This window comes from Pseudophryne corroboree, chromosome 4 (assembly GCF_028390025.1).
Source record: "Pseudophryne corroboree isolate aPseCor3 chromosome 4, aPseCor3.hap2, whole genome shotgun sequence".
NCBI classification, from domain to species: Eukaryota; Metazoa; Chordata; class Amphibia; order Anura; family Myobatrachidae; genus Pseudophryne; species Pseudophryne corroboree.
Genome location: NC_086447.1, coordinates 572,670,938 through 572,694,402, shown reverse-complemented (window position 1 = coordinate 572,694,402; position 23,465 = coordinate 572,670,938). Strand labels below are relative to the sequence as shown.

General features: G+C 46.2%; 1 protein-coding gene across 1 annotated transcript in view; it reads left to right on the top strand.

The window, feature by feature from the left end:
- Positions 1 to 23,465, top strand: part of EZR (ezrin) — a 139,664-nt gene that overhangs the window by 55,901 nt on the left and 60,298 nt on the right. The window contains exon 3 of the mRNA XM_063917459.1: positions 6,432 to 6,515. Coding sequence (XP_063773529.1) covers positions 6,432 to 6,515 — 84 coding nt within the window. The remainder of the gene's footprint in view (positions 1 to 6,431; positions 6,516 to 23,465) is intronic.

The following is a 23,465-nucleotide window of genomic DNA, read 5'->3' as shown; positions in this document are numbered from 1 at the left end:
TACATATATTTTATAACTGCATCTTTAAATGATTAGATTTGGATTATCATACTGTATGTTAAGATTTTCTTTCTGTTGTTGGAATGATTCCGCCCTCCCCAGTGGTATGCAGGAGCACTTCAGGTACACATTCAGTATGTCTGCAATACCGAACATGTAAGAAATGTTTCTGCACTATAATTGGCCAGGCAAACCCATCACTGATTGTGCTAGTGATCTCACTGTGTAAATATGTTATAACTTGCTTACTGCATTACTATTACAAATCACTTTAAAATAAGTGTAAATGTTACTTGGCTAGATTTTTATCATATGGCTCCACTTTTAGACAATGTAACAATCTGTGTCAGATAGAAGTTATCCAACCTCGCCCTGCCACTTATTGTCTCTTTTTACTGGGCAACTGAAAATAGTATTGTGTTGAGTTGTCGGCATCTTATCAAACCAGTACAAAATACATATAAATTAGTGCTGCTTTTAATTTGCTGACTTCCTACATCACCATAGTTTCTTTAAAATACATAATTTTGGACTGAGGCAGCATAAATTTACCAGTTGTAATATACGCTATGTACAATGCATTGTGTTCCTTTGTGCACATAATAATACCACACCTACAGTATTTATATATTACTTCAGCTATATAAAGAAGTTCAGATTCAGGGATAAAAGTAAAATGTTGATGTCATTATTTTGTAACCCAAGCCTTAAAAAGCAGTCTTAAGGAAGAATTTGATATGTTGTAATGGGATTTACGTTATGTGGCGCTGCTTTCTTGACACTATGGGGCAGGGCCACCATCAGGGGGTGCTGGGGGCACAACTGTCCTAGGCCTGAGAGAGTGGAGGGTCCAGGCTGCCCGCTGCTGCCTGCCACTGCCCGCTGCTGAGAGGGCCTCGGCTGGAATTATTGAAAATGTCCCTCCCAAAATGTCCGCGACCTCAGAGGAGACAGTTATTTTAAATGTTAGAGGAGGCAGCGGCCATTATGGGAGGGACATTTTCAAAAGGTTGAAGAGGGGCAGGTGTGTATAGCGGCCCCCGCTTGGACAGCGGAGCCGCCGCGGCAGCTGGGGAAGGGTTCCCCTGACACAGTGTAAAACGCCTAAAAAAAATAATTTAAAAAAAAAAAAAAATATATATATATATATATATATATATATATATATATATATATATATAATTTTTTTTTTTTGGGGGGGGGGGGGTTTCAGCTATTTTGTCAATCACAAGGCCTCACAATTTCCGATGGCAGCCCTGCTTTGGGGCATTTTCAATTAGCCGTGATACGACGAGACTGCACTGATTCGTTTGTTATCTGTGTTCTACTGAATCTGCATACAAAGTGCTACGAAGCGACCATTGCTTTTTATTTAGCCAAGTTATGTTCCGTGCTTCATTTACAGATTCATAGTCTCACACCAATATATTAGTGTCTCATATAAAATTAATCGACGCAGTCTCGTGAACGGTTTTGACACAATAGATTGTGACGAAGACACACATTTGGACAAAAAAGACTACACCACTTGACGTGCCTCACTCATGCCAGGCTTCTCACTCCGCATGGTGCATTGAGGCTAGGGAATATACTTACGAAAGGTTGGTGTTTCATCAATCTAAAATAGAGGAATATCGATCTACATTTATATTGTGTTTCTGGGGTTAAAACACACGTACTAACATTTAAAAATGAATATAAGAAATCATCTGTTAGTACATGTGTGTTCTAGTCCCTGAAACTCTATCTATTTAGTACATTTTTCATCTATTAAAAAATGATGAAAGTCGACCTTCAGTAAATAAACCCCTAGGTGTGTGAGGACCATCAGTATATTATATAATTTAATGCACAATAAAATGTTTTCAGAATTTAAAAACCTCTTATTAGCAGAAAAATAACTTTCTGACAATACTGTGTACTGTTAGGTTGAATAGTTTGTGAAAATTGTATAATCTGGACATACTGAATGTGTGTACAATCAATCAAAACTAGACTAAAATGGCAACTTATAATTGTGTTGTGATAAAATTATTACATTGTTGCTTGACCTGAAAATTGCAATTTTTTTCTTTGTTTTTTTAAAAAATTTTATTCTAATAGAATTCTAAAGCCTAACACAGACAGTCTCTTGTCATATGTATTGAAATTGACTTTTTTACATTTAAATACCTTGCTCTAAGATATGTAATCATCTAAAGCCCAGAGAATAAGGACTGACAATAAGGGGGGAATTCAATTATTTCCATACTTGGATCCACACATTACTGCTTATTACCGTAAGAAATCTTTTGTCACTTTCCTGCACACCTCTCCGAGGTTCCAGGATTAGTGGTGAAGATACATTACCGCAGAGTGCCTTCGCTACTCCTCCAAAGCCACATCACAGAGACTTCAGTTGCTCTCTAAGACTTGCAGTTAACATTACTGCAAAATAAAGACATCTCTTTAAAATATTTGACTGTCCCTTTCGGGATCTTTGGCAACTATGCAATTGTGAGTTTTGTCCAAGCTCCGTTTATTTGCTGATCTTCAGCATATACTATACATCTAATGTTTACAATCCCTTTTTAATCTAAAGATGTATTTCAGTATTGTGGCCAGCAAGCTGATTAGTTCTTTTCCACTTGGAAAGCAATCTGCACAAAAGGCTATTAACAAGTCAGTGACCCAATGACTTTTTAAAGTAGCTTTAGTATTATTAGGTCTAAACTAATTCCATCAAAAATGTTGAAATCTAATCACTGCACTAGCTCCATATTTCTCTGCTACCTTTTCTTACCCAGTGCTGTGTGCACTGTTTATTTGTAGACAGTTGTGCTTCTTGTCTCTCACACACTCCTGTGACATACTCGCCCTCATCTTGGTGGTTCCAAGATCATCATTGCTTAACTCATCAATACCTCTGCTTCTAATGTTTTCTCTAATACCCCTTTTACACCAAAATGCCGGGTCCAACCCAGGTTTTCGAACATAGTTCCAATCTGTGTAACAGCAGAGTCAGACCCCATTCATACCGCAGACTGGACCCGGCATATTGGGTAGACCTCTTTTCAGATGTCAATTATGTGCAGTCTCCCTGTTCTGCCGGCGCTTGGAGATGACATAATCTCCAAGTGCCGGTGATCCGGCTTTCGGTGTACTTTTAGCATGAACCGGCCCTGCAGTTCACACCGCATCATTACGTGGATAAGTGTCGGGTTAACCCCTGATAGCTACCAGGGTTGGATTCCTGGGTAATGTGACCTGGGTTATTTTTTGTCTTACCCTTTCACAACAAAACTTGTACTGGGTTGCCCTGGCAATAACCAGTGTTAAAATCTTGGAGGAAAAGAGGTATTACACAGCACTCTCACTCCCCATGATGTGAAGACTTGGGGACATATGCAAACTTATCTAACTGACCCTTGAAACTACCATAAACTACTTACCTTCAGTATCTCTGCTTTATCCCCATTCCCCAAGGGATCTCGTTTATTGCTTGTGTCCTGTGTAGCTCTGCTCGGGATATGGACATTAGGTCGACCATACTTAGGTCGGCAGTCATTAAGTCGACCACTATTTGTCGACATGCATTAGGTCGACATGGAAAAAGGTTGACATGCATTTTTTCAATTTTAATTTTTCATTTTTTTTTTAAACGTTTTCATACTTTACGATCCACGTGGACTACGATTGGGAATAGTAACCTGTGCCAAGCGCAGCGGTAGCAGAGCGAGGCACCTTGCCCGATGCATGGCGAGTGAAGCGATCCATGCGAGGGGACACGGTGCACTAACTGGGGTTCCCCGTCACTTTACGAAGAAAACGACACCAAAACCAGTCAAAAAACTCATGTCGACCTTTTGAACTGTCGACCTAATGACCATGTCGACCTGATGCATGTCAGCCTTCCATGGTTGACCTAATGACCATGTTGACCTATTGTCCCTGTCGACCTTCCATGGTCGACCTAATGACTGTCAACGTAAATTGTGTCTATCCAAAGACCCATACTCCAAATTTGCTACTGCAATCAACTCTGAATTAGGCCCAAAGTAACTTCTACCTTCACTGCCCCCCCCCCCCCCCCCCCCCCCCCCCAGGGATCAGGTTCCAGACCGTGCACATGAATTATACATTTTACATATGTTACCTTATACTGCACAGGATTTTGGTGTATTTTCTACAGTGGATTAATCTGGCAAATTATGGAATTGATTTATAAAGGGGCCCAGACCATACACTCTGTAATGGTTTACAAGCCTCTGTGTTGACTGGCCACACCCCTATGCATGGGCCCCTACCACTGCATTCCCCTGGTGGGCCCTTCATGCTCCAGTCCGACACTGCTAGGAGCGCTAATGTCAGATTGCAAAGTAGCTATGCATAATGCCAACCTAATAAGGCATATAGCATTTTACTGTTTGTAAATTAATTCTACTTTGAAGTCCTCATACAGTAGCAGGCTATTGTGCTACAATACAATGCAAACGATTAGAGAAATCTGTGATTGCTGTTCCACTCTTGTTACATAGGGAGGTGTAGTGCTAGCCCTCTTTAAATGGCAATAAGAGGTTATGCAAGATTTTTATCCACTTTTTGAAGACTTTAATATATATAAATTACATTTTATGTTTAGCACACAGTGCCTTCGTGTACACTGTAAAAGTCATATGCAAAAGAGGAGAGCAAATGCAGTTTTGTGACATAATACTGCTACAGTACATTTGTGCATATGTACACAATTATACAAGGAAATATATGCATTTGTGGGTCTCAGTAACAGCATCTCTGGATGTGCAGAATGTTTCATCATCTTATAAGAGGAGCCGGGTGGATTGGTGTTTTCCTTTTGCTAAGCGAGAGTTTGGGGTGCATGAGTATTCTTATACATCTAGTTTTTTAACCGAGATTACTTAAATGAGATCTAAGGGATGCAAAAGGCAAATTTTGTGGAGCATTACATTATTTTTGCCATTGTCCGAACAGTATGTTACACCTTGCAGTAATACTTGAAGGTGTCTATATAATTGAATTTGTCTTTACAGCCATATTCCCCTTTCAGGGGCACATTTATGGGGAAATGGAATCTGAAGGATGACTTTGATCACTGTAATAAAGATAGCCTCTCCGATACATGGGGATAGATGTATGAGGATGGGTCTCTGAAGGCTCACTTGGTCCCTTCTACTGTATAAAGAAAGACTGAAACATGCTGTCATTTTATTATGTTAGGAGAGAAACGGGAGCAATGTACATGTCTTGATGAAAATGGCTGCTTATGTCTTAAAATAATCTTCGCATATGAAAGATAAATCTTTTTAGATGTGTTAGTAAATAGGGACAATGCAGATGCACACTCTAATTACTAAGAAAACTGGTTATCAGAAAAATTATAATAAACTGCAATTTAACATGGAGTAAAATTTAGGCGATTAGCATAATTTTTGGCCAAAAATATGGCCCACCTACCACAGCCAGGTGACCTCATCCTGTGGGACCTTATTCTTAAGGTTCAAGTCCAGAACACGGTAACCCCTACAACACCCCCCCCCCCCCCCCCGGGCCAACACCACACAACCGCCCCACGCCATCGCACTAGTAAAAAGTAGCAGCTTAAGTACTAATAGTGTTACATAGTTGAGATGTAGTAATTAATGTAGTAAAAAGTGTTGCATTAGTAAAAAGCAGTTTAAATTTTAAAAAGTGTTACAATAATGATACCCCAGAGTAGCCCAGCCACACGCACACCCATTGGGCCCCACAGCCCAAACCCATTCCCAAACCCTAATATTATGTAACACTTCTAGCACTTGGTTGTTACTTCTTATTACTGTATACTTTTTAACACTTAAACTGCTGCTCCGTTCTTACTAGCGTGATGCCATGTGGCAGTTGGGTTGTGCTGGCCTGGAGAGTCCCGTGTTCTGGACTTGAACCTCAGGAATGTTAAGGACCCACCTGATGAGGTCACCTGGCCGGGGTAGGTGGGCCCATATTTTTGGGCAAAAATATGCCTAGAACCTCAATTTTATGCCATGTTAAATTGCAGAGTTCATTATGTAATTGTTCTGATTACCAGTGTTCTTAGTGTTTAGAGTGTGCATCTGCATTTTCCCTTTTTTTCTGTGTGGCACTATAAGTCCAGCATGGTAGCACCACTTTATTATGGGTGTGTAGTCCAGCCCCCATAGTTGACACAGTAGCAAGACCTGATTCTCAGCTGTGAGATCACATGTGTATAGTTTGAATGTTTTAAAGCATTTTGATGAGCATTCCAGTGTAGCATGCAGCTAGTAAGCTTCCTCCACAACCCTCAATAGAGTACAGGGTATGTATTTTATCTGGAACATGGCATTTTGTGTTTTGATTTGCATTGAATTGTTTCTAAGTAGATCTAAAGCCATCTATACTGTAGTGTAAGAATATTTTCTTTATTGTTATTTCAGGTCAATGTTCGGGTTACCACTATGGACGCAGAGCTGGAATTTGCCATACAGCCCAGCACTACTGGAAAACAACTTTTTGATCAGGTATGCTTTGCAATATTGCAAATGTTTTGCTAATGAATATAATGTCAATTATTTACAGTTGACCCAGTGTTTAGAAATTACAGTTTACCCCAAAGCATTCACAGAAAAAAATAATACGTTTGTAGTTTCTCATTGAAAGTGTACCTTCTCCCTTTAATAGGAAAGCAGCTTGCCATTACAGGTTAGATAGTTTCCATTACAGGTTAGATAGTTTCCTAGAGACTAAAAATGTTTGTTAATATCACTCTTAAGGGGCCTACACTTGGTGTGCTATATATATATATCGATATGGACTATATAGTCCATATTGGTAGAAAACACACTGCATATCACACCGTGTGGAAACACCTTGAGATGCCGATGTGCGGTTCCGCGGGATCGGCATCACAAGGAAAAACAGAGTGAGCAGGCATGGCCAATATTGACTATATCGGAGGTTCATTCCTTCGGCCACAATATACTCAATATCTGCTTGTTAGCCTGCATCGCACCATGTGTAGGTGGCATTAGGGAATGACATGTTTGAATGAAAGAAGTAGAGTGATTTTGTCAGCACGTACGCCCTTATGAGGGTGACTACAGCTGTAGGAATAATAATATACCACAAACTGTAAGACATGGCTATATACTGCTCAGTTTATATTTTGTTCTCTCTGGAAATTATTCATTTACCGTAGTACACTGCGTAAACCCATACCCTCCAACTGTACCTTTTTGGCAGGTACAGTCCTTTTTTTCTATAGTCTGTACCTGCCAAAAAGGTCTTTGTACCGACTTTTGACTCTCCAAACTTCCATTGAAAGTATAGGGAAGGGGGTGTGACCATTTATCCATGGCCACGCCCCCTTTCCTAATTTGTACTGATTTTTATGTGTAAAATGTTGTAGGGTATGTTAACCACAGTTGCTTTAACATATTTACCTGCTCTGCAACAAAATCAAGAAGAATGGAACCTGTTTTGGCATGTGTGCAAAACCCCAAATGCTCTTTGGTCTAAATATAGCATTGTATTTATTCATTATATTGTACTGACCATTTGGACAGATGCAGAGATAGGCCTATTAGGCAATTTATGGTAGCTGGTTAATTGGCTAGTAGCTAATTTAATAGCCGGAAGGATGAATAGGCTATAAATGAGGTCTGAGGGCAGACAGAGGGCATACAGTGTATGTACGGCTGGGCATAATGTGAATATATCCTGGCCAGAACACACTTTTTTTTTTTTTTTTTTCTAAAAAAAAATCTCCCCATGAAATTCCTTTTTTATCACCCTCTGTTTCTGTTCATGAAATAACTACATATTGTGTATGGCTAATGAGCCACAACATAGGAACAATAACCTGCTGAGTGCTCATTTGCAAGGAATCTCTGTGTACCAAAAGTAATTGTTTCATTTTTGGCTCAATTTCCTTCTCTGACCTCTTTGATACATGCCAGTTTCTATCCCTATAGCTGCCCTCATTTCTCTTGCGTCCTACAGGATGCTGGGGACTCCGTCAGGACCATGGGGTATAGACGGGCTCTGCAGGAGATAGGGCACCTAAAAAAAACTTTGACTATGGGTGTGCACTGGCTCCTCCCTCTATGCCCCTCCTCCAGACCTCAGTTAGATTCTGTGCCCAGAGGAGAAAGGGTACACTGCAGAGAGCTCTCCAGAGTTTTCTGTGGAAAAATAATTTTGTTAGGTTTTTTATTTTCAGGGAGTCCTGTTGGCAACAGGCTCCCTGCATCGTGGGACCGAGGAGAGAGAAGCAGAGCTGGCTTGTTAAGTTGGGCACTGCTTCTAAGGCTACTGGACACCGTTAGCTTCAGAGGGAGTCGGAACACAGGTCTCACCTGGGGTTCGTCCCGGAGCCGCGCCGCCGTCCTCCTCACAGATGCCGAAGATAGAAGCCGGGTGAGTATGAGAAGGCAAAGAAGACATCAGGCGGCAGAAGACATCAGATCTTCATGAGGTAAGCGCGCAGCGGTAAGCTGCGCGCCATTGCTCCCAGTCACACACACACAAGCAGGCACTGAAGGGTGCAGGTCGCAGGGGGGGGGGGGGGGGGGGGGGCGCCCTGGGCAGCAATATTCCTCATATTTGGCATTGATAAGTATGGATTAGGCTGTGGCACAGTAAATCCGGTAACCCCCGCCATTTTTTTTATAGAAAGTTGATGGGACCGAAGCCTGCCGTCGGGTGGGCGGGGCTTGATCCTCAGCACTAACCAGCGCCATTTTCTCCACAGAGACTGCATGAGAAACGCTGGCTCCCTGTTCTCTCCCCTGCTGAGCTTCACAGGCTGGAAAAAAGAGGAGGGGGGCACTTTGGCGACGCAGTGAGTGGAGATTATAATTCTATACATATAACAGCGCTATCTGGTCATATATTCCAGTGTTTTTAAGCGCTGGGTGTGTGCTGGCATTTCTCTCTCTCTGTCTCTCCTAAGGGCCTGGTTGGGGTTTTGTCCCCTTAAAGGTAACTCCCAGTGTGTGTAGGGTGTCGGTACGTGTGTGTCGACATGTCTGAGGCGGAAGGCTTCTCCAAGGAGGAGGTGGAGCAAATGAGTGGTGTGTCCCCGTCGGTTGTGCCGACTCCATATTGGATGGATATGTGGCATACGTTGCATGCAAGTGTGGCATCTTTACATAAAAGGCTTGATAAGGCTGGTTTAGGGGGGACATCAGGCGGTCAATCCTCAGATTGGACCGACTCACAGGGCCCATCGGGGTCTCAAAAGCGTCCCTTAACACAAGACACTACTACCGACACGGATTCTGATTCCAGTGTCGACTATGACGAAGTAAAATTGCACCCTAGGGTGACTAAAACCATTCAGGGTATGATTGTGGCAATAAGGGATGTGTTGCATATTGTGGATGAACCCTCGGTCCCCGACACAAGGGTACACATGTTTAAGGAAAAGAAACAGATTATTAATTTTCCCACATCTCATGAATTATATGAGTTCTTTGAAAAAGCTTGGGAGACTCCGGATAAGAGACCGCAGATCCCCAAAAGAATTTTTATGGCATACCCTTTCCCTAAGCAGGACAGGGAGATTTGGGAATCACCCCCCACTGTAGACAAGGCCCTGACGCGCTTGTCCAAGAAAGTGGCGCTACCGTCTCCTGACACAGCGGCCCTTAAGGACCCTGCAGATCGCAGGCAAGAAACTACCATAAAGGGTATTTATTCTCATACGGGTGCTGTGTTAAGACCGACGATTGCGTCGGCATGGGTGTGTAGCGCAATTGCAGCTTGGACAGAGGAGCTGACAGATCAATTTGATACCATGGATAAGGATACTATATTCCTAACTCTAGCCCATATAAAAGACGCAGTCTTATTTATGAGGGATGCTCAAAGGGACATTGGATTGCTAGCGTCTAGGGCCAATGCCATGTCTATCTCAGCGAGAAGATCCTTATGGACTCGCCAATGGATGGGTGATGCGGATTCCAAAAAACATATGGAAGTACTACCCTATAAGGGTGATGTATTGTTTGGGGATGGGCTGACGGACCTGGTTTCCACAGCTACAGCAGGTAAATCAAATGTTTTACCATATATTCCCCAACAGCAAAAGAAAGCAACACCCTATCAGATGCAGTCCTTTCGGTCGCACAAGTCCAAAAGAGGTCGGGGATCCTCTTTCTTCGCCAGAGGTAAGGGCAGAGGCAAGAGAGCACCTGCTTCGTCAGGTGTCCAGGAACAAAAGTCCTCCCCGGCTGCTCCAAAACCCACAGCATGACGCTGGGACTCCCATGAGGGAGTCCGCACCGGTGGGGGCACGTCTTCGACTTTTCAGTCAGGCCTGGGTCAGTTTGGACCTGAATCCCTGGGTGTTGGAAATAGTTTCCCAGGGTTACAAATTGGAATTCGAGGAGGTGCCCCCGCGCCGATTTTTCAAATCGGCCCTACCAGCTTCCACATCGGAAAGGGATGTAGTGTTAGCTGCAATTCAAACGCTGTGTTATACAGCAAGTGATCATCAAGGTTCCCCTGCACCAGCAGGGAAGAGGTTACTATTCAACCCTATTTGTGGTCCCGAAACCAGACGGTACGGTCAGACCGATTTTGAATCTGAAATCCCTAAACCTGTACATAAAAAGATTCAAATTCAAAATGGAATCTCTCAGAGCAATAATAGCCAACATGGAGGAGGGGGAGTTTATGGTGTCTCTGGACATAAAGGATGCGTACCTTCATGTCCCCATATATGCCCCCCATCAGGAATACCTGAGATTCGCTGTACAGGATTGTCATTACCAATTTCAGACGTTGCCGTTTGGACTTTCCACGGCCCCGAGGATTTTCACCAAGATAATGGCGGAAATGATGGTGGTCCTGCGCAAGCATGGAGTCACAATTATCCCATACTTGGAGGATCTCCTGATAAAAGCGGGATCAAGAGAGAAATTGCTGAGCAGTGTGGCGCTCTCTCTGAGAGTGCTCCAGCAACACGGTTGGATTCTAAATCTACCGAAGTCACAGTTGATTCCGACAACTCGACTACTGTTCCTAGGTATGATACTGGATACGGAACAAGTGAAGGTCTTCCTCTCAATAGAGAAAGCCCAAGACATCCAGAACATGGTCAGAGACCTGCTAAAACCGAGGGTGTCAGTTCACCAATGCACTCGAGTTCTGGGGAAAATGGTGGCGGCTTACGAGGCCATTCCCTTCGGAAGGTTCCATGCAAGGACTTTTCAATGGGACCTTCTGGACAAGTGGTCCGGGTCCCATCTGCATTTACATCGGAAAATAACTATGTCCCCAGGAACCAGAGTGTCCCTCCTGTGGTGGTTGCAAAGTGCTCACCTGCTGGAGGGTCGCCGGTTCGGGATTCAGGACTGGATCCTGGTTACCACGGACGCGAGCCTCCGAGGGTGGGGAGCGGTCACACAGGGAAAGACTTTTCAGGGTCTTTGGTCAGACCAGGAGTCCTGTCTACACATCAATGTTCAATCAGACAATGTCACAGCAGTGGCTCATGTGAACCGCCAAGGCGGGACAAGAAGCAGAGTCGCGATGGCGGAAGCCACAAGGATCCTTCGCTGGGCGGAAAATCATGTAAGCACTCTGTCGGCTGTCTTCATTCCGGGAGTGGACAACTGGGAAGCAGACTTCCTCCGCAGACACGATCTCCATCCAGGAGAGTGGGAACTTCATCAAGAAGTCTTTGCAGACGTAACACGTCTTTGGGGAACTCCTCAAATAGACATGATGGCGTCACGCCTCAACAAAAAACTTCGGAGGTATTGCGCCAGGTCTCGGGACCCTCAGGCAGTAGCAGTAGACGCACTGGTAACACTGTGGGTGTTCAAATCGGTCTACGTGTTCCCTCCTCTTCCTCTCATCACGAAAGTGTTGAGGATCATAAGATGAAGAAGAGTACAGACGATACTCGTTGTCCCAGACTGGCCTCGAAGGGCTTGGTACTCGGAACTACAAGAGATGCTCACAGGAGACCCCTGGCCTCTTCCTCTGAGGGAAGACCTGTTGCAGCAGGGGCCCTGTGTATTTCAAGACTTACAGCGGTTACGTTTGACGGCATGGCGGTTGAACGCCGACTCCTAGCAAAAAAGGGGATTCCGGAAGAGGTCATCCCTACTTTAATAAAGGCTAGGAAGGAGGTGACGATAAAACATTATCACCGTATCTGGCGAAAGTATGTGTCTTGGTGTGAGACCAAGAATGCACCTACGGAAGATTTTAATTTGGGTCGTATTCTCCACTTCCTACAGACGGGAGTGGATATGGGCCTGAAATTAGGCTCGGTTAAGGTACAGATTTCGGCCCTCTCGATTTTCTTTCAGAAGGAATTGGCTTCTCTTCCAGAAGTCTGGACGTTTGTAAAGGAAGTGCTGCACATCCAGCCCCCTTTTTGTGCCTCCAGTGGCACCATGGGACCTGAACGTGGTGTTGCAGTTCCTAAAATCACACTGGTTTGAACCGCTTAACAAGGTTGAGTTGAAATTTCTTACCTGGAAGGTGGTAATGTTGTTGGCCTTAGCATCAGCAAGGCGAGTGTCAGAATTGGCGGCTCTATCACACAAGAGCCCCTACTTGATTTTTCATGTGGATCGAGCTGAATTGAGGACACATCCGCAATTTTTGCCTAAAGTGGTTTCGTCGTTCCATATGAATCAACCTATTGTGGTGCCTGTGGCTACCGGTGACCTGGAGGATTCCAGATCCCTGGACGTAGTCAGGGCCTTAAAAATTTATGTAGCCAGGACGGCTAGAATTAGGAAAACAGAGGCTCTGTTTGTCCTGTATGCGGCCAATAAGATTGACGCTTCTGCTTCAAAGCAGACTATTGCTCGCTGGATCTGTAATACGATTCAGCAGGCTCATTCTACGGCTGGATTGCCGGTACCAAATTCGGTTAAGGCCCATTCCACTAGGAAGGTGGGCTCTTCTTGGGCGGCTGCCCGAGGCGTCTCGGCTTTACAACTTTGCCGAGCGGCGACGTGGTCGGGGTCAAACACTTTTGCTAAATTCTACAAGTTTGATACCCTGGCTGATGAGGACCTAGCGTTTGCTCAGTCGGTGCTGCAGAGTCGTCCGCACTCTCCCGCCCGATTGGATGCTTTGGTATAAACCCCATGGTCCTTACAGAGTCCCCAGCATCCTCTAGGACGTAAGAGAAAATAAGATTTTAAACCTACCGGTAAATCTATTTCTCCTAGTTCGTAGAGGATGCTGGGCGCCCGTCCCAGGGCGGAAACTCTGCAAGACTTGTATATAGTTGTTGCTTACATAAGGGTTATGTTACAGTTGACATCGGTCTTGGACCGTTACTGTTGTTTTTGTTCATACTGTTAACTGGTTATGTATGTTCCAGGTTACATGGTATGATTGGTGTGGGCTGGTATGAATCTTGCCCTTGGATTGCTAAATCCTGCCTTGTATTGTCCATCTCCTCTGGGCACAGTTCTCTAGCTGAGGTCTGGAGGAGGGGCATAGAGGGAGGAGCCAGTGCACACCCATAGTCAAAGTTCTTTTCAGGTGCCCTATCTCCTGCGGAGCCAGTCTATACCCCATGGTCCTTACGGAGTCCCCAGCATCCTCTACGGACTAGGAGAAATAGATTTACCGGTAGGTTTAAAATCTTATTTTCTTTAAGAAATAATTAGGAATACTGGTGTGCACTGGCTCCTCCCTCTATGTCCCTCCTCTAGACCTCAGTTTGAATCTGTGCCCGGACGAGCTGGGTGCACTTTAGTGAGCTCTCCTGAGCTTGCTGAATTGTTAGGATTTTTTTATTTTCAGAGAGGTCTGCTGGCAACAGACTCTCTGCTACATGGGACTGAGGGGAGAGAAGCAGCCCTACTCACTGTGGATAGGTCATGCTTCTTAGGCTACTGGACACCATTAGCTCCAGAGGGATCGAACACAGGAACGCACCCTTGGTCGTCCGATCCCAGAGCCGCGCCGCTGTCCCCCTCGCAGAGCCAGAAGCCGGCGTGAGAAGCAAGAAGACTTCAAAAGCGGCGGCAGAAGACTCCAGTCTTCACATGAGGTAGCGCACAGCACTGCAGCTGTGCGCCATTGCTCCCACATTAAACCCACACACTCCGGTCACTGTAGGGTGCAGGGCCCAGGGGGGGGCGCCCTGGGCAGCAATTAGAGACCTCTTGGCAAAGTGGGCATATATACAGTTGGGCACTGTATATATGCATGAGCCCCCGCCATTATTTTACACAAAATCGCGGGACAGAAGCCCGCCGCTGAGGGGGCGGGGCTTCTTCCTCAGCACTCACCAGCGCCATTTTCTCTCCACAGCTCCGCTGAGAGGAAGCTCCCCAGGCTCTCCCCTGCAGATTCACGGTAGAAAGAGGGTAAAAAGAGAGGGGGGGGCACATAAATTTAGCGCAAAATCAGTATATACAGCAGCTACTGGGTAAACACTAAGTTACTGTGTAATTCCTGGGACATATAGCGCTGGGGTGTGTGCTGGCATACTCTCTCTCTCTGTCTCCCCAAAAGGCCTTGTGGGGGTTCTGTCCTCAAATAGAGCATCCCCTGTGTGTGTGGTGTGTCGGTACGTTTGTGTTGGCATGTTTGACGAAGGCTATGTGGAAGCAGAGCAGGTACAAATGAATGTGGGATCGCCGCCGACGCCCGATTGGATGGATATGTGGAAGGTTTTAAATGATAATGTTAATTCCTTGCATAAAAGGTTGGATAAAGCTGAAGCCTTGGGACAGTCAGGGTCTCAGAAGCGCCCACTATCCCAAATTGTTGACACAGATATCGACACGGATTCTGACTACAGTGTCGATGGCGATGATGCAAGGTTGCAGCCTAAAATGGCTAAAGCCATCCGCTACATGATTATAGCAATGAAGGATGTATTGCACATCTCAGAGGAAAACCCAGTCCCTGACAAGAGGGTTTATATGTTTGGGGAAAAAAAGGCATGAGGTGACCTTTCCCCCTTCACATGAGTTATGTGAAAAAGCTTGGGAATCTCCAGATAGAAAAATGCAGATTTCCAAACGGTTGCTTATGGCGTATCCTTTCCCGCCAACGGACAGGTTACGCTGGGAATCCTCCCCTAGGGTAGACAAAGCTTTGACATGCTTATCTAAGAAGGTAGCCCTGCCGTCACAGGATACGGCCACCCTAAAAGATCCTGCGGATAGAAAGCAGGAAGGTATCCTGAAGTCCATTTATACACATTCAGGTACCCTACTAAGGGTATATGCAATTAGCGGCGAATCGCGGCAAATTATCGCCGTTTTTTAATTCGACACAATTCGACAGGTGAATTCCGGCAGGTGGCTGCCGGAATTCACCATATTCAATGAAAAACGGATTCGACAGTTCCGCGGGCGAAAAACGGCCGATTTGCCGGATTTTGCCGCGATTTTAAAAAACGGTGAAAAACGGGAAAAAAACGAAAAAAAAAATGGCGTGGGGTCCCCCCTCCAAAGCATAACCAGCCTCGGGCTCTTCGAGCTGGTCCTGGTTCTAAAAATGCGGGGACAAAATTGACATGGGATCCCCCGTATTTTTAAAACCAGCACCGGACTCTGCGCCTGATGCTGGTGCAAAAAATATGGGGGACAAAAAGAGTAGGGGTCCCCTGTATTTTTTACACCAGCATCGGGCTCCACTAGCTGGACAGATAATGCCGGGGGTCACTTTTATACAGTTCCTTGCGGCCGTGGCATTAAATATCCAACTAGTCACCCCTGGCCGGGGTACCCTGGGGGAGTGGGGACCCCTTCAATCAAGGGGTCCCCCCCCCCCAGCCACCCAAGTGCCAGGGGTGAAGCCCGAGGCTGCCCCCCCCATCCAAGGGCTGCGGATGGGAGGCTGATAGCCTTGAGGAAAATGACAGAATATTGTTTTTTCCAGTAGTACTACAAGTCCCAGCAAGCCTCCCCCGCAAGCTGGTACTTGGAGAACCACAACTACCAGCATGCGGGAGAAAAACGGGCCCGCTGGTACCTGTAGTACTACTGGAAAAAAAATACCCAAATAAAAACAGGAGACACACACCGTGACAAGTACAACTTTATTACACACTGCCGACACACACTTACCTATGTTGACACGCCGACTGCCACAGTCTCCGACGATCCGAGGGTACCTGTGAAAAAAATTATACTCACCTGCCAGTGTCCAGAGATAAATCCACGTCCAGAGATAAAATCCTCGTACTTGGCAAAATAAAAACACGCACACCCGTACCAGCGGACTGAAAGGGGTCCCATGTTGACACATGGGACCCCTTTCCACGAATGCAGAGAGACCCCCCCGTGACTGCTGTCACTGAAAGGTCTCTTAAGCCAATCAGCGAGCGCAACGTCCTTGCACTCTGCTGATTGGCTGCGCTTCTGAGCTGTCAGACAGCGCCTCGCAAAGCCTCTCCATTATATTCAATGGTGGGAACTTTGCGGCTAGTGGTGGGGTCACCCGCGGTCAGCCGCTGACCGCGGGTAACCCCACCGCTGACGGCAAAGTTCCCACCATTGAAAGTAATGGAGAGGCTTTGCGATGCGCTGTCTGACCTCAGACGCGAGACAGCCAATCAGGTGAGCGCCACAAAGTAGCGCTTCCTGATTGGCTGAAGGGACCTCAGTGACAGGAGTCACGTGGGGTCCCGGCATTCGTGGAAAGGGGTCCCATGTGTCAACATGGGACCCCTTTCAGTCCGCTGGTACGGGTGTGCGTGTTTTTATTTTGCCAAGTACGAGGATTTTATCTCTGGACGTGGATGTATCTCTGGACACTGGCAGGTGAGTATAATTTTTTTCACAGGTACCCTCGGATCGTCGGAGACTGTGGCAGTCGGCGTGTCAACATAGGTAAGTATGTGTGTGTCGGCAGTGTGTAATAAAGTTGTACTTGTCACGGTGTGTGTCTCCTGTTTTTATTTGGGTATTTTTTTTCCAGTAGTACTACAGGTACCAGCGGGCCCGTTTTTCTCCCGCATGCTGGTAGTTGTGGTTCTCCAAGTACCAGCTTGCGGGGGAGGCTTGCTGGGACTTGTAGTACTACTGGAAAAAGCAATATTCTGTAATTTTCCTCAAGGCTATCAGCCTCCCATCCGCAGCCCTTGGATGGGGGGGACAGCCTCGGGCTTCACCCCTGGCCCTTGGGTGGCTGGGGGGGACGACCCCTTGATTGAAGGGGTCCCCACTCCCCCAGGGTACCCCGGCCAGGGGTGACTAGTTGGATATTTAATGCCACGGCCGCAGGGCGCTGTATAAAAGTGACCCCCGGCTGTGGCATTATCTGTCCAGCTAGTGGAGCCCGATGCTGGTGTAAAAAATACGGGGGACCCCTACTCTTTTTGTCCCCCGTATTTTTGGCACCAGCATCAGGCGCAGAGCCCGGTGCTGGTTTTAAAAATACAGGGGATCCCATGTCAATTTTCCCCCCGCATTTTTAGAACCAGGACCAGCTCGATGAGCCCGAGGCTGGTTATGCTTTGGAGGGGGGACCCCACGCCATTTTTTTCCGGGATTTTAACATTCCATCTAAAAAAAAATAAAAAAAATAAAAAATATTATTTAAAAAAATATATAAATAATACTTGTGCCTCCAAAAAAGACAAACCAAGTACCTAATCCCTTCTAATATAAATAGATATGCTATTATCAATAAAAAAAAACACAAAAAAAAACATGTTTTAATTTTTCTTTATTAGTTTCACCCACCAAAGTGTGGCGGATTGAAAATGTCGAATTTACTGTCTAAAAGCACTGTTGTCGAATTTCCAAACTTCAATTGAATACACTTTGGTCGAATTGCAGCACTTGTATCATTGCAGAAAAGTCGAATTTGACAAAAGTCGAATTTCAAAAAGTCGAATTTTGAAAGTCCGTTTTTTGGACGGAAAGCACTGAATTGCATTGACGATTTTTTTTTTTGGGCGAAAAATTCCCGAAATTCGACAATTTCGGGAATTCGACCGCAATTGCATATACCCCTTAGGCCGGCAATTGCGTCGGCCTGGATGTGTAGTGCTGTAGCAGCATGGACAGATACTTTATCTGAGGAACTTGATACCTTGGACAAGGATACTATGTTACTGACCCTGGGGCATATAAAAGACGCGGTCCTATATATGAGAGATGCCCAGAGAGACATTAGCCTACTGGGCTCTAGAATAAATGCAATGTCTATTTCTGCCAGAAGGGTCCTGTGGACTCGGCAATGGACAGGTGATGCCGACTCAAAAAGGCACATGGAGGTTTTGCCTTACAAGGGTGAGGAATTGTTTGGAGACGGTCTCTCGGACCTAGTTTCCACGGCTACGGCTGGGAAGTCAAATTTTTAGCCATATATTCCCTCACAACCTAAGAAAGCACCTTATTACCAAATGCAGTCCTTTCGATCACAAAGAGGCAAGAGAGTCCGAGGTGCGTCCTTTCTTGCCAGAGGCAGGGGTAGAGGGAAGAAGCTGCACAATACAGCTAGTTCCCAGGAACAGAAGTCCTCCCCGGCTTCCACTAAATCCACCGCATGACGCTGGGGCTCCACAGGTGGAGCCAGGATCGTGGGGGCACGTCTCCGAAATTTCAGCCACCAGTGGGTTCGCTCACGGGTGGATCCCTGGGCTATACAGATTGTATCTCAGGGATACAAGCTGGAATTCGAAGTGATGCCCCCTCACCGTTACCTCAAATCGGCCCTGCCAGCTTCCCCCATAGAGAGGAAAATAGTGTTAGCGGCAATTCACAAATTATATCTCCAGCAGGTGCTACTATTCAACAATGTTTGTGGTACCGAAACCGGACGGTTCGGTCAGACCCATATTGAATTTAAAATCCCTGAACAGTTACCTGAAACGGTTCAAGTTCAAGATGGAATCGCTCAGAGCGGTCATTGCAAGCCTGGAAGAGGGGGATTTTATGGTGTCTCTGGACATAAAGGATGCTTACCTGCATGTCCCCATTTATCCACCTCATCAAGAGTACCTCAGATTTGTGGTACAGGATTGTCATTACCAATTCCAGACGTTGCCGTTTGGTCTGTCCACGGCACCGAGAATATTTACCAAGGTAATGGCAAAAATGATGGTGCTCCTGCGAAAGCAAGGAGTCACAATTATCCCATACTTGGACGATCTCCTCATAAAGGCGAGGTCCAGAGAGCAGTTGCTGATCAGCGTAGCACACTCTCGGGAAGTGTTGCAACAGCACGGCTGGATTCTGAATATTCCAAAGTCGCAGCTGATTCCTACGACGCGTCTGCCATTCCTGGGCATGATTCTGGACACAGACCAGAAGAAGGTTTTTCTCCCGACGGAGAAGGCTCAGGAGCTCGTGACTCTGGTCAGAGACCTCTTAAAACCAAAACAGGTGTCGGTGCATCACTGCACGCGAGTCCTGGGAAAGATGGCGTCATACGAGGCCATTCCCTTCGGCAGGTTCCATGCGAGGACCTTTCAGTGGGATCTGTTGGACAAGTGGTCCGGATCGCATCTTCAGATGCATCGGCTGATCACCCTATCCCCCAGGGCCAGGGTGTTTCTTCTGTGGTGGCTGCAGAGTGCTCACCTTCTCGAGGGTCGCAGGTTCGGCATTCAGGACTGGGTCCTGGTGACCACGGATGCAAGCCTCCGAGGGTGGGGGGCAGTCACACGGGGAAGAAATTTCCAGGGTCTGTGGTCAAGTCAGGAGACTTGTCTGCACATCAATATCCTGGAACTAAGGGCCATATACAACGCCCTAAGTCAAGCGGAACCTCTGCTTCGCAACCATTCGGTGCTGATTCAGTCAGACAACATCACCGCAGTGGCTCATGTAAACCGCCAAGGCGGCACAAGGAGCAGGGTGGCGATGGCGGAAGCCACCAGAATTCTTCGCTGGGAGGAGAATCACGTGCAAGCACTGTCAGCAGTGTTCATTCCGGGAGTGGACAACTGGGAAGCAGACTTCCTCAGCAGGCCACCCGGGAGAGTGGGGACTTCATCAAGAAGTCTTCACACAGATTACAAATCGATGGGAACTGCCACAGGTGGACATGATGGCACCCCGTCTCAACAAAAAGCTACAAATGTATTGCGCCAGGTCAAGAGACCCTCAGGTGATAGCTGTGGACGCACTAGTGACACCGTGGGTGTTCCAGTCGGTTTATGTGTTTCCTCCTCTTCCTCTCATACCCAAGGTGCTGAGAATCGTAAGAAAAAGAGGAGTGAGAACAATACTCATTGTTCAGGATTGGCCAAGAAGGACTTGGTATCCGGAACTACAAGAAATGCTCACAAAGGACCCATGGCCTCTGCCTCTCAGACAGGATCTGTTGCAACAGGGGCCCTGTCTGTTCCAAGACTTACCGCGGCTGCGTTTGACGGCATGGCGGTTGAACGCAGGATCCTAGCAGAAAAAGGCATTCCGGATGAGGTTATTCCTACGCTAATAAAGGTTAGGAAGGACGTGACGGCTAAACATTATCACCGTATATGGCGAAAATATGTTGCTTGGTGTGAGGCCAGGAATGCCCCTACAGAGGAATTCCAGCTGGGCCGTTTCCTTCACTTCCTACAGTCGGGAGTGACTTTGGGCTTAAAATTGGGGTCCATTATGGTCCAGATTTCAGCCCTATCCATTTTCTTTCAAAAGGAACTGGCTTCTCTTCCTGAAGTTCAGACGTTTGTAAAGGGAGTGCTGCATATTCAGCCCCCTTTTGTGCCACCAGTGGCACCTTGGGATCTTAACGTGGTGTTGAGTTTCCTGAAATCACACTGGTTTGAGCCACTTAAAACCGTGGAGTTAAAATATCTCACGTGGAAGGTGGTCATGCTATTGGCCTTAGCTTCGGCTAGGCGTGTGTCAGAATTGGCGGCTTTGTCACATAAATGCCCCTATCTGGTTTTCCATATGGACAGGGCAGAATTACGGACTCGTCCGCAATTTCTGCCAAAAGTGGTGTCCTCTTTTCATTTGAACCAACCTATTGTGGTGCCTGCGGCTACTCGTGACTTGGAGGATTCCAAGTTACTACATGTAGTCAGGGCTTTGAAGGTTTATGTAGCCAGAACGGCTGGAGTCAGGAAAACTGAGTCGCTGTTTATCCTGTATGCATCCAACAAGCTGGGTGCTCCTGCTTCAAAGCAAACTATTGCTCGCTGGATCTGTAACACGATTCAGCAGGCTCATTCTGCGGCTGGATTGCCGCCTCCAAAATCAGTAAAAGCCCATTCCACAAGGAAGGTGGGCTCTTCTTGTGCGGCTGCCCGAGGGGTCTCGGCATTACAGCTTTGCCGAGCAGCTACTTGGTCGGGTTCAAACACTTTTGCAAAGTTCTACAAGTTTGATACCCTGGCTGAGGAGGACCTTGTGTTTGCTCATTCGGTGCTGCAGAGTCATCCGCACTCTCCCGCCCGTTTGGGAGCTTTGGTATAATCCCCATGGTCCTTACGGAGTCCCCAGCATCCACTAGGACGTTAGAGAAAATAAGATTTTACTTACCGGTAAATCTATTTCTTGTAGTCCGTAGTGGATGCTGGGCGCCCGTCCCAAGTGCGGACTTCTTCTGCAATACTTGTATATAGTTATTGCTTAAATAAGGGTTATGTTATGGTTGCATCAGGGTTATCTGGTGCTCTGTTCTTGTTCATAATGTTAACTGGGTAAGTTTATCACGAGTTATACGGTGTGATTGGTGCGGCTGGTATGAGTCTTGCCCTGGATTCCAAAACCCTTTCCTTGTACTGTCAGCTCTTCCGGGCACAGTTTCCTTAACTGAGGTCTGGAGGAGGGACATAGAGGGAGGAGCCAGTGCACACCAGTATTCCTAATTCTTTCTTAAAGTGCCCTGTCTCCTGCGGAGCCCGTCTATTCCCCATGGTCCTTACGGAGTCCCCAGCATCCACTACGGACTACGAGAAATAGATTTACCGGTAAGTAAAATCTTATTTTTTACCAAACATTAGTGAACTCTGCACAATCCTTTTAGTAGCAGCTGCATAATAGGTTATTTCAAGCAGTTAAAAATTATTTGATTTGTCTATATACAGTTGCGCAGATGGCTATTCTTCCATCTGATAACGCTGACATCTGACTAATGAATGATACATTAGAAGTACATTTTCCTCTTCATACTCTATCAACAATGATGAAGGGTTACAGGGGCACCTGCATGTTCCAGTACAAACATTATTTTAAATTGCCTGTGGCTTCTGGTTACTGCAGTCTGTTCCATTTCATAATGTTGCAGCTGTCATCCAGTAGAACTAGGCAATTAGATAACAGAATCTGTCGTCATATGCACATAGGGTACCACTGACAGAAGAAACCACACAGAAAAGATATTTATTCTTGTTATTGCTCACTCATTTTAATTCTAAATCTTTATTTATGGTTTCACAGTTTAATACAGTGGGTCCCAAACTTTTTTGAATCACGGCACCCTAGAGTATCAGCATTTTTTTTTTAAGGCACTCCTAGGATAAAAGTTTTTTTTTATTGATAAATTAAAAAAAATATATAAAATTAAGTAATTTGTACCTACCTGTAATTTTTACATACCTCCCAACATGACCTATCACAGGAGGAATAAAATGCTCTGTTCCCGGACTTCCCTCTTAATTTATGATTGCCACCACCTGTGCTTGAACACCTTTCTTATCCATTTACTAGTTCAGCGTGTAATCATAAATTAAGATAGATGTTGTCAGGGATCGCTGTGGTACTCACGTTCCGGGGTCTTGGTTCTTGCATATCCAGGTGTTGTGGCAGAGGCTTCATACCCGGCAGGTAGCGGTGGGGGATCTGGCGGCAGCTGCTGGTACAGACGGCTTCTTTGTTGTGTACCCGGAGATGGTGCTTGCATCCCATGTGTCGGCCCTTCTGCCTGTACGGGTCTGTGGGTGCTGCCTTGTTGGAGACCATCAGCTGACCACTGGGCTATCAATGGCAGGGTGGTTGGAGCATCCCAGCCAATTCTCATCTACCTGCTCTCTTAAAAGGGGTCCGGTCAGCAGTTGGAATTCGCCAGTGCAACAAGTCACAACCATAGGTTAGCTGCTGGTCTCTATACTCCAAGGTCTGTTTGCAGACTCTGCCTGCAGTTTTGTCATTGCTTTCTGAGCAGTCTCCAGTAAGAGCCCTGTTGTGTCCTCCGCTGTTCCCCTGCTCAGAGAAAGTGTTCCTAATATACTGCCAGTGGCTCGCCCGCTTCGTGTGGGACCGATCCCAGTTTCTTATCAGGACCTGCCTTGCTGCCCCCTGTACCTCTCAGACTCCAGCCACTCCGGTTCGCAGCTCTTGTTCGGGTACAAACCTCACACTTCAGCCGTTCCAGTCCACTGCTCCAGTTCAGTTACAAACCTGAGACCTCAGCCGTTGCAGTCACAGCTCCAGTTCAGTTACATACCTCAGCCGTTCCAGTCCGCAGCTCCAGTTCAGTTACAAACCTCAGCCGTTCCAGTCTGCAGCTCCAGTTCAGTTACAAACTTCAGCTGTTCCAGTCTCCAGGTACAGTTCAGTTACGAA